Source organism: Polyodon spathula, chromosome 12 (genome assembly GCF_017654505.1).
Source record: "Polyodon spathula isolate WHYD16114869_AA chromosome 12, ASM1765450v1, whole genome shotgun sequence".
NCBI lineage: Eukaryota > Metazoa > Chordata > Actinopteri > Acipenseriformes > Polyodontidae > Polyodon > Polyodon spathula.
Window position 1 is genome coordinate 11,886,052 of NC_054545.1, and position 12,231 is coordinate 11,898,282.

General features: G+C 37.5%; 1 protein-coding gene across 1 annotated transcript in view; it reads left to right on the forward strand.

Annotated features, from left to right (window-relative positions):
- LOC121323888 (protein unc-79 homolog) overlaps positions 1–10,673 on the forward strand; it is a 50,398-nt gene extending 39,725 nt beyond the window's left edge. The window contains exons 38-51 of the mRNA XM_041265208.1: positions 336–448; positions 531–616; positions 1,454–1,627; positions 2,129–2,197; positions 2,719–2,829; positions 3,281–3,385; positions 3,835–3,912; positions 4,646–4,735; positions 4,983–5,158; positions 5,296–5,479; positions 6,971–7,168; positions 8,924–9,001; positions 9,190–9,231; positions 9,318–10,673. Coding sequence (XP_041121142.1) covers positions 336–448; positions 531–616; positions 1,454–1,627; positions 2,129–2,197; positions 2,719–2,829; positions 3,281–3,385; positions 3,835–3,912; positions 4,646–4,735; positions 4,983–5,158; positions 5,296–5,479; positions 6,971–7,168; positions 8,924–9,001; positions 9,190–9,231; positions 9,318–9,518 — 1,705 coding nt within the window. The 3' untranslated portion in view covers positions 9,519–10,673. The remainder of the gene's footprint in view (positions 1–335; positions 449–530; positions 617–1,453; positions 1,628–2,128; positions 2,198–2,718; positions 2,830–3,280; positions 3,386–3,834; positions 3,913–4,645; positions 4,736–4,982; positions 5,159–5,295; positions 5,480–6,970; positions 7,169–8,923; positions 9,002–9,189; positions 9,232–9,317) is intronic.
- Positions 10,674–12,231: the final 1,558 nt, after the last annotated feature.

Here is a 12,231-nt window from a genome sequence, read left to right on the forward strand (position 1 = left end):
TCGCCACATAGGAACCAGGTAACAAGAGGGTCAAAAAGACTTAAACTGATTCATGACCATTTGTCCATGGGAAGGACCCCATTGTCAAAAAAACATCCTTTTAAAATCAGTCAGATTACTATTATTATTATATATTATTTTTTTTGCAAAATGGAATATTGCTTTTCTAAGCCTTTACTACAGCATTACTTTATGTTATAAACAATACTCAAATATGGCAGCATGAGACTGCTAATATTGTAGCAGAAAACTGCATTCTCACTATATGATTGGTAGTGAACTGTTGTGTACCTCTGTATAGGAAAACATGTATTAAATCCTTTTTTTTTCTCTAGCATGATGATTCCTGGCAACGCTGCTGGGGTAGCAAAACAGTTTCTCCGCTGTGTTTTCCACCAGCTGGCCCCTAATGGCATTCTCCCACAGCTCTTCCAAAGCAACATCAAAGGTAATGAAGGAATTAAGCTTTTAAAACATGCATTGATTCCCTATGCTGGTATGTCATTAAAAAAAAAGTTTTCCTTCTACAGACGGGAGTTTTTTAAGAACTCTGGCTTCTTCCCTTATGGATTTTAATGAGCTGAGCTCGGTCGCTGCCCTCAATATGCTACTCGAGGTAAGTCACACTGTCAATCATGCTAAAGGGCAATAACCTGTACTGACAGCAGTCTAATAATAAGCATCTCTAAAAAATTATAATAATACAAAATTATATACAAAAATTACCGGTATTTATTAACAATAGATACAGTTTATGACAATAATAATTAAAATAATGTTCATATAAAACCCTAGTTACATATATCATAACTATTACTATAGCTTGTTATTATTTTCATTTGTTTTAAATATATATTTCTCAATGATAGATACATTATTAAACAGAGCCTTACAACCAAATGTAACCAAAAATGCAATAGCCAGCTGGCTCTAAAAATAAAAAAGGTAGAGTTTGTTCATATCTAGTTCCCTACTGCAAAATATACATTTTCTGTAGAGAACAGGGTAGGAAAATGTTGTAGTATCACTGTGTAATTGTTATTAATATACCGTGCTTTCAAGTAGATGGTGTATTGCTGATTTAGTCCAGCAGGTGGTGTCTTTGTACTGTAAAATTAAATGTAGCCATTTAGAAAAGGCTCTCCCTTAAAAAATGCACAATGCTCGGAGGCACTGGAGCTTGCTTTTCTGTCTGCGCAGAGCTTCCATATGACAAGCTGGAGAGCTAATAGGATAAGCAGGTCCATGTACTATGTAATGAAGTCATTTAACTGCCATCTGTGGGATTAGTGCAATCTTCTAAAAAACAAGACTTAAAATTTAGACACACAACTGAAGATTGCAGTTAGACCTTAGTATAAAAAAACATTGGCACATGCAGTATTTCTTTTACTAAGACACCCTTCACCCCTATTGTTTCAATGATGATACACTGTCCTTCCCTGATTTGCAGGGTTTAAACAATAAGAAGAGTTTGCCAGCAGGGGGCCCCATGCTCCACTGTCTGGAGAACATCGCCACCTTCATGGAAGCGCTACCCATGGACTCTCCCAGCAGTCTGTGGACGACCATTTGTAACCAGTTCCAGACCTTTTTGACGAAACTGCCCTCCATCTTACCAATGAAGGTACAAGGGACAGATTAACAGCCCTGACAACATATTTCAAGATTTTATTGGTTTCCTTAACCTTTCGTGTCTGTTACCAGACTCCTTTTGTTTACATGATGATGGGCTTTCTTGAAATACAAAAAAAAGTAAGATGTATACAGAACGGTATTGAGAACTACTGGCAGATATAGGAAGCTGCTGTGATGGAGAATGCTGGTGTATTTAAGACATGAGACCCTAGACATTGAAGCAGATATCTTGGTTTTCATATAAATAAGTCCATCATAACATATCTGCTTATTGTTTAGTTAATTTACCCACCACCTTGATCCTGCTGCTGAAAATTGTCATTTATTTATTTCATACATACCAACATTATAGGATTGTGGGCCAAAATGTAATACCGAAGTGCAGCTTTGAATATGTAACATATGTTTTTCTCCGCCTCGTTTTAATTACTAAATAGAGCAGAACACATTGGAAAACAAACATGTCTTTTCTCATTTCTTCTTTTGACAGTGCTGCTTAGACTCAGGTTTGAGAATTATGATCTGTCTGCTGAAGATTCCTACCACAAATGCAGCAAGGGTAAGTTATTGCTAATATAATCAGCAAAAGAACATGGGCCCTATTTGTTAAGCATCCAAGGGTAATATAATGTCTGTATACTGTATGCATGAAGGATCTGAGAGTAGGTACAGGTTTCCCATTTCCTGAAGTAACTCCTGATGTATTGTCACTTGTCTTCATGTTTATTCCAAGTATGTGGATGGAGTTAGGGTGAAAGTGGTTTTTCAGGTACACATTTGCTATTACTGTGCAGTGCTGTGTGCTGTCTCTTGACTTGTCCCTTGTATCCTGAGCACTGAAATATCATTAGCAGGTAAACAGGTTCCATCAGCCCAATGGCTCAAATATATAAACATTGAGTGGCAGATTAATCAAGGTGTTTACATCAAAATGGAATTTGTACTAAACTCTTTGTTACATAACTAATAATATTGACCCTGCTTTGAGTGTGTTAATTGTTTAATTTTTTTTTAAATGCTGTTTATTTTTAATTTGAAAGGTAGCAAGATATTGATTTGGGAGTCATGTTTCATTTTTAGAGCCTGCTGGAACCCTTTTCCAAATTACTGGGCTTTGTGATTCAGCACGCAGTTTTCAGTCTCCCCTACCTTGCGGAGCTCTGTGGATTGTGCTATCGAGGCTTCAACAAGGTAATAATGAACTTTCATTTTTCATCTAGAAATATTGCTGTGCCAGGAGAAGGTCTCTGAGACAGGCTGCGCCATCTCCTTGATGAAGTACCTAATCAGTGCATATTGATTTACATATTGTGAAGTGTCTACAGAAGATACATAGCCTAGATATGAAGAGAGTGGAGCCGTGGAATGGAATGGATTATAGAACCATGTGTCATACTGAAGCAGGAGTGCATTCCGAGAGAATTCTACACTGCCAGCAAATTGCATTGCTATTTTTTGGTTTGTTTTTATAGGACATCAGGTTTTATGTCTTAGCTTAAAATTCATCCCCTGGTTGTTTCTGGTTTCATTTTCCATTTTGATATGTGAATGTGAGATGTAGAATATTTAAGACTGTAACACACTGAAAATATAGAATTGGGTTTTACATGATTGTGACATGATTTTTTTTTTTTCTTTTCAGGAGCGGGATAAATTCTATCTGTCTCGCAGTGTTGTTTTGGAGTTGTTGCAGGCTTTAAAATTTAAATCCCCTCTTCCAGACACCAACCTGCTGCTGCTTGTGCAGGTAGGATTTCCCATTCAAGGGACAATAAAGGGACATTAGGATTAAAATGCAAGGCTAAACCCAACATGTTTCTGCTGGTTTATTGAAAATATCTTAGCAGTGCCTGCATGCCTCAAGCATGGGGAGCAGTTATTGTTCACGTATAATCCTAACTAAATATCCCTTACTGCTTATATAAATGCTGCTTACAAAATATGTCAAGTCTTTATTTAGTACAGGTACATAAAATAGTAGCAATTAGCTAATGCTCATTAGGTAGTAAAATCACATTTAAAAAAGGCACCTGATGGCAAGGAAATGCAGTTTCAGGAAGATCATTAATCATAATTAAAAATTCAAAAAAATAAAACCCAAAAAAACAACTATGCAATATTTTATAACTAGGTAATCTCCAGGAGGAGAAGGAAAAAATATATATCTATATATATATATTTTTATTTTCTCATTAGTTTGTATGTGCTGATGCTGGAACACGGTTAGCTGAGTCAACAGTCCTGCAGAAGAACATGATTGCATCTATACCAGGCGTGAGTATTGACTATTTCATAAAGCTTTTTAGAAATTTCTATGTTTTCTAATTTGGAGTGAGTGGATTCTTGAGAAGGGGGTTTAGGAATGACAATTTCATATTGTAATTACTGTTTGTTTGGGGATTTTGTAATCTTCTGAATGTTGTTTTTCATAATTTACAGGTGATCAGCAACAAAAGAATTTACACATTTCTACAATGCAAGTGGACTGTCTGTTTACTAGGGAGGTGTCAAACACCATAACTCTGCAACTACTCCCCACCCAAACACAGCGTCATTTATAAACATCTTATTCATCTTATTAATAGAGGGTTAATAGATTATGCAAATGTAACAATATTTGAAAATCCTTTACACAAACAATACTTGTGTTTCATATTCAATTAAATTAGCTGTGAGGTCTATTTAGCCACAATCCCAAACTAACCAACCCCTGGTGTGGCATTAATTGCATTAACCAAAGTGGCAATAATTACATTTACTTGATGATGAAAGGGTCCTGGTAGTTAGAATTGATCCATACTTAGCAGCCCAAAATAAGAATTCCGCGGCTAAACTTTAAAGTGCAGTCTGCTGACAGTAGCAAACTGTGGTCTTGTGTTTTACTTGCAACAACTGGGATTAAAAGTAAATCATTTAGAAATCTCCTCCTGAGATTAAATCTGATTTAAAGATAACATTGTGAAATACCATCATGTAATGGTTACATGTCATTTTGTTTTTCTTCCAGTGTATCACAGCTGCAATGGAATGTATGAGGCAATATATTAATGAATTACTGGACTTCATAGCTGACATGCATACATTAACAAAGTTAAAAGTAAGTATAGACTACTTTGAAATAAAAACAATCACTTATAAATGTGTTAAGGAAAAAAAAAAAAAGGATTTTATTGTTAGATTTACCTGTAAGTTTGTAAATACTGTAATGAACAGGAAGTACTGTGTAATGGACAGGTTCATTAACTACAAGTAGTTACACTACATTCACTAATATTTTTAAACATACACCTATCACCCAGTTCTGTGCTTGGAGATCCATATTTGCCATCCCTGTTGCATTTTAGAGTCACATGAAGACCTGCTGTCAGCCCTTGCATGAAGACACTTTTGGTGGGAACCTGAAAGTGGGTCTTGCACAAATAGCCGCAATGGAAATCAGCAAAGGGAATCACCGTGACAACAAGGCTGTGATTCGCTACCTGCCTTGGCTCTACCACCCTCCATCTGCCATGCAACAAGGGTAACAACAACCAAACACAAATCGTATTTGACACAACAGTTGAGCTTTTTCAATGTTGAGATGTTTGACCTAAGAGTTCAAGTAAAAAATGTGACCTTTGTCTTAAAAAAAAAAAATTAGCTTAACTTTTTTTTCAGACCCAAAGAATTTATTGAGTGCGTCTCCCATATTCGCCTGCTGTCTTGGCTGTTGCTCGGATCTCTTACCCACAGTGCATTGAATCAAGGGTCTACTTCCTGTATGCCCATTCCTCTCGACGCTGGCTCACACATTACTGATCACCTGATTGTCATCTTGATTGGGTTTCCAGAGCAGTCAAAGGTAATTGTTACTTTTCTGTGTATCTCTTTCTTCACACGGATTAGCTATCAATTTATTAAAATTGGTGTTATATAACCAGATTCAGTTCCTTAAGCTTTGCGGGAACTTAGATTAATCATCTAATTAAACTAGACAGGTCACCACAATTTCCATGGCCACATTAAAAATAGTAATGAATAGATGATTACTCCATCTTGTTCTAAGATTAATTAAATTAAATCATTTTACTTTTCCAACACATTACAACATGTTACCAAAGCATAAAACAATAAAAAAGCTGATGGTTAAATTTTAACTAATGCAAAATCAAACTTGCTTGTTACTCCAAGAAAAAAAAAAAAGAGCTGCTTAAACAAAATAGGACAAAATCCAATATTTTTTCAATACTATTGCTATTTGCATTAAGCCTTATTTTCCTTGTGGGATGCACTGGTCTGTCAGATTACAAGAGAAGGGTTTTCAAAATGTGTGGTGCTGATACCAACCCTTGGAGTAATCATAAAACCTTCAAATATACAGTAGATTATGGACATCTGTTAAATCTGCATTCCCTGTGAGTAGATTGTCTGCATCTGATTAGCATATCAAGGACTTTGCATCTCTACCTATTATCCAGAACTAAGAAGATTATAGGAGTTAATGGGCTGTCTTAAAATAGTTATGAATACACTTCCTCAGAAGAATCATTTTTTTTATTGTTGGAGTCATTTTCTTTCCAATTTCATTCTTTATTTTTTTCCTCACATTTTCTGTCAGTTTTATTTATCTGATCCCTTAAGTATAGTTTTTGTGGATTAGCGGTCGAGTGTCCCACAGTGTAGTCACCATGATTTATTCCTCCTGCGGTATCCTTAAAGTTAATAGCATTAATAACAGATAAGCTGTCTGGACAGTTATGCTCTTGTAAAGGTTTGCTGTATGATATAATGGTAAATCACAGCAAAGTATAGTAATGCACAGGCACAGTAAGCTTGTGAAGCATTTTTTGTCTCCTATCTGTTCTTAATCATCATTTATCACAGTTTCTGCGTTCATGGATATTAAGCATGTTTAATAAGGTCAGATCTGTTTGAGCAAAGTAGAATTTAAAAAAAACAACATCATGCAGGTTCATAGCACTCCAAATATTTTCAAACAGCCCAGATAATTTCACTGACATAGCAATTTCCGCAGTTCATTTTTTCCACTTATCAGCACATCAGACACAGTCTTAATGCATCTTGATTTGCCATGATCGGTATTTGTACTTCGGATCTGTATCCTGACAAACCTTTGCAAAAAAATGGAGACAGGAAATCCTGTGGACTATATTTTGTAAAATAAAAGTGGTATTAATTGTGATATGGAAATTAAATATATGTATATGATATACAGATGAGAGCCTTGCAAATAATAATAATGGCATCCTCTAGGAATGTGATGGAAAAAATCAAAATAAAGTCAGATTTTTTAAAGAGAACACTGTAAGCTTTTTCTTTTTTTTTTTTGCAGACATCCGTTTTGCACATGTGCTCCCTGTTCCATGCGTTTATGTTTGCCCAGCTTTGGACAATCTACTGTGAGCAAGCAGCTGCAACCCCCACAATGCAGAACCAGAATGAGTTTTCATCCACCGCAATCCTCACAGGCCTGGAGTTCTGGAGCAGAGTCACTCCCAGCATTCTTCAACTCATGGCACATAATAAAGTGGTAAGACACTCATTAAAGCTGCAGAACCCAACAGCACACAATGTATAGGCAATAGCTGAGAGCATTGCTACCATTAAAACACAGCCATGTGAATAAACTGTAACGCTTTCTTTGACCATCGCTGCATTGATTTATGCAAAGAAAAAAACAAAACCTGACAGCTGAAATGTTCCACCTACATCGTTCTGGTGCTCGCTGAAGCCTAGCTTAGCACAGGTGAAGCGTTGCATCGGTCTGTCGAGTCCATATTCATTCTCACTTGTTCTCCCATTTGTGAAAGCACATGTGCAGAAACTGCACTCTCATTCTCAGCAGCTAAGCTTCAACTTTGAGACAAGGCTACTCATGTATCAAGTTAAATACTGAAAGTTCATTAACTGCACAAACTGATGCACTTAACTGTATATCACTGTTGATGCAAAATAAGGCTTGGGGTATTTAACAATCTCAATGAAGATATCAGTTACTCGCAAGTCATGGTACACCAGTTTCATGAAAATAAAAAAAAACTGGTTTGTGTGTCCAAGAAAAAACTGAAAATGTTTTTTGGTTAACTCCATTATTATCAGGTGTATCAGGGTGAGTCGCCTCCCCTATCCCACATTGCATTATATTGGCGCCAAGTAACCGACTAAGCTATACTGAGCTTCCCTCAAAGTATAACTAGACCTCTTGTGGGTGCTCATCACATAGATTCCTATAACGTAATAGAAAAAGATACAATCGTCTGCAATTCTACTGTCCATGAGGTTAAATGTACAGACAGCCACGTAGACTTTTTTTCCTCTTGAGAAGGTACATTATACAGGGGGGCAACTGCACACACACAGCCCCTACTGTGCACACACACAGTCCCTACTGCACACACACAGCCCTTACTGCACACTAACAGCTCCTATTGCACACACACAGCTCCTACTGCACACACCCACAGCACCTACTTCACACCCACAGCCCCGACTACACACACACACAGCTCCTACTGCACACACCCACAGCACCTACTTCACACCCACAGCCCCGACTGCACACACCCACAGCCCTGACTACACACACACCCAGCTCCTACTGCACACTCCCAGCTCCTACTGCACACCCACAGCCCCTACTGCACACCCACAGCCCCTACTGCACACACACACAGCTCCTACTGCACACACCCACAGCTCCTACTGCACACACCCACAGCCCCTACTGCACACACCACACACACCCCTACTGCACACACCCACAGCCCCTACTGCACACACACAGCCCCTACTGCACACACACAGCTCCTACTGCACACACCCACAGCCCCTACTGCACATACCCACAGCCCCTACTGCACACCCACAGCCCCTACTGCACACCCACAGCTCCTATGGCACATACCCACAGCCCCTACTGCACACACCAGCTCCTACTGTACACACACACAGCCCCTACTGCACATACCCACAGCCCCTACTGCACCTACCCACAGCCCCTACTGCACATACCCACAGCCCCTACTGCACATACCCACAGCCCCTACTGCACATACCCACAGTCCCTACTGCACATACCCACAGCCCCTACTGCACATACCCACAGCTTCTACTGCACACACACCCAGGTCCTACTGCACACACACCCAGCTCCTACTGCACACTCCCAGCTCCTCTAGCCCTGTGAGCAGTTCAGTCCTTGGCCTTTTTTGAATGAGATCCATCAGAACTGATTTCCAGTTTGCATTTCACGTGACCTTCTTGTTTTGTCATTTCCAACCCACAGATGGTTGAAATGGTGTGTTTGCATGTGATCAGCTTAATGGAAGCTCTTCAGGAATGCAACTCCACAATTTTTGTAAAGGTGGGTGTTTTTTTTGTGTTGAAAAAACAAGCACAAAACCAATGTAAACAGTGAACAAGAAACTTAGGAAAACAGCACACATACTCACTGTATATGAAGATATGAATTTGCTATGCATTTATCATTATAAGATTGTATTCATTTTGTTAATAAAAAGCTCTCATTGCATTTCTCTTTCCCTTTAACAGCTCATACCCATGTGGTTACCTATGATTCAGTCAAATTTGAAGGTAAGGGTTACGGCTTAATACTGAGTTTTGCTAACATTAAACAGTTTGGTATCCGCTTACTCTTATAACCTTGCATGTGTTCACAGCATTTATCAGCTGGGCTGCAATTGCGTCTTCAAGCAATACAGAACAATGTGAACCATCAGTACCTGCAGGGTCTACAGGGCTGCGCTCAGACCAACGCCATCCCTTCAGTGCTGCGCAAATGGTTACAGTGCACCCAGTTCAAAATGGCCCAGGTGGAGATCCAGTCCTCAGAAGCTGTGTCCCAGTTTTACCCCATGTGAAACACCATGGCAGCATCCTCAGTACTTATTCTGCAGAACGTCACATTGCGTGAAGTCAGGTGATGAAGAACTCAGTCTGTTCCTTTCGACTTGTTGCCATTTGCACCCAGTTTGCAATGGAATTTTCAACCAGGCAATGTCTCTATATAGATCATTAAAGTGAAACTGCTGGGTTGTCATTGCATGTTTTCTAAAGAGTTTACTGAAAATGCTAATTGTATGTATCTATATTTATCTGTCAAAATTTCCCAACATTGCAGTGTGTTTGACAGGGCTTTCACAAGGGTTTAGAAAACACACAGCGAGATATTTTGAGGTTTCTGATGACTGTGTCTTTGAATAAATTATAAATTCAATGATGTGAAACTTTTTAACTGCCTATGCATTAAAAGGGTGAAGTGCAAAATATCTACAATGAAGTGTGTTAGGAGAAGAATAAAAACTTTAGGATAATGGTGCAATAGGTGACATTGATTCAAACAGAAAGAAATTCAAGCCACAGAAAGATTCTTCCATTCTTTGTAGGGCTCACATAGTAGGCTCACTTAATACTCTTAAAGACATCATGTAATTGTGCCAACTTGTGTTGGCTTTTATAAATAAAACTGTTATTAAATGAAAATATTACACTAATTGTATCTTTAAATTAAATGATGGTATACATGATGTATAGTATCATTGAAGTGCCATCCCAGGTCACTGCTGGACACAACATAATTGTATTTTAAGATACAAATTGCACAAACATTTCTGTTACAGGACATAGCAGCACTTAATACAGAAGACTAGAGATTGAGAGTGGAAGCTTTGTTTCTACACATTTAAAGGGATATACAACTCCTTGGGTAACTGTTTGAATAAGGTGATGTAGTTTGGATAGCATACCTGTTTACTATTGTGGAGCATCTGATCCTTTTTTATTGACTGTGACTTACTCCTGGGATCATGGTTGTCTTCTATAATAGTGTTCAGTTCTTTATTCAATATAAGATGAATAATGAAAGGGTATTTCCCCCACAGGAAGGTTGTATAGATCACCAGTGCTTATTATCACTGCTTTAAAAGGTGCCTACAGTTCCTACATTCTGAAAGATGTATTCATGTATTTACCTGTGTAAGTTTTGTGATTTACAAACAAACAAACAAAAAAAAGTGTTACTGGTTTAAAATAAAAGTCAAGACCAAAACGTGTTAATTTTAACGATTTTTTTTTTTTTTTTTTACCATGGTGTGTAATCTTAAAGAGTAAGTAGTGTGGTTCTGAAAAATAGTGTCACCTGTCCCCACGTGTTGCTACAACTGTTTAAATAGCATCCCTGTAATTTTTCTTTTCATTGTTAACATCCTAACAACTTTTTACACTTATAACTTTAAAGTCTGTTTCAAAGCTCATTTCAATATATATATATATATATATATATATATATATATATATATATATATATATATATATATATGGTGTTCTTCCACTTGCTATCACTGTTACTACTATGAGTTATGAAAGGCCTATACTACTAAAGATATAAACACACACAGCAGTATACAGATAAAGCAAGAGAGGGAAATGGGATCAATAATACTGCAAGTATCAGTTAAATGTTGTTTATCTTGCTATGCTCTGGTCACAGATTAAGAGGATCTTTTATTGCAGTTCTCTTAAAAGACTAAATGACCATCAGCTTATGGTGTGAGCTAGTTAAAACCCCCATTGGAGATTTAGGTAACAAAACCTCAAAAGGGAAAGCTTTTTTTTGCGCTGTAATATCTCCACTACTCCATGCCAGTCTCTTTTCTATGCCCTTGTCAAATCTTTTTACATAACTTCATATGACAATTAAGGTTTTGTAAGGAAGGAATTCAATATATTTCATTTCTTCCACTCCTTTGTTGCCTAGACAATTTAATAATATTCTTTTTTTTTGGAAATTTCTTATTTTGTACCTATTAATGAGATCAAACATGTGGAAAGCAAAATGCTGCATCTGATAGATAAAAGCACATCCGAAACTTTCAACACTCATCATAAAATAGACTTGGTTTTGACAAAAGACATCTGTGTTTATCTAATTTAATTACCCTTTTTTTTTTTTTTTGTAAGAACATACACACTTCTGCTTATGAATTAGACCAGTATTCTTGAGGGTAAACATTAGCATTTGAACAACTACCATAGCTATTAAAAAAAACAAAAAAAACATGTTATTTCCCCCAGAAACTCTTAAGCCAAACATGTATACCCTTTGTCTAGTCTCCCAACACTGAACATTCTCTATGTCAACATTTTAAACAGCATATGTATCCAAGCTGAGGTGTCATTTGCCACTAAAGACAAGACGATGTCCATCAAAACCCTGAATTTGAGATTTAAAAAAAATGTTGGCTTGTAACACAAAATGAGGTCTTTTTTTTCTCCTACTGAACATCTGGGAGTGGTTAAAGTCTGTAAATTTAATAAACTGTATTGAGAAAGAAATAGAAGTGATTCAGACATGCTTAACAAATCCACTGCTGAAGAAAGAGAATTTGAGTGACAGGTAGATCTGGGTAAATACATTCAGGCAGAGCCTTTGGTGCAAATTTCACTCTTGAGTCTCTCCTGCAGATGTTCAGAGGTTATGCTCTCTAGCGCATAAATTATAGGCAGCTAGCGAAGGGAATAACTCCTGGAAACATATCCAGTCATGTGTGTAATATACAACCTGTAGACTGATCA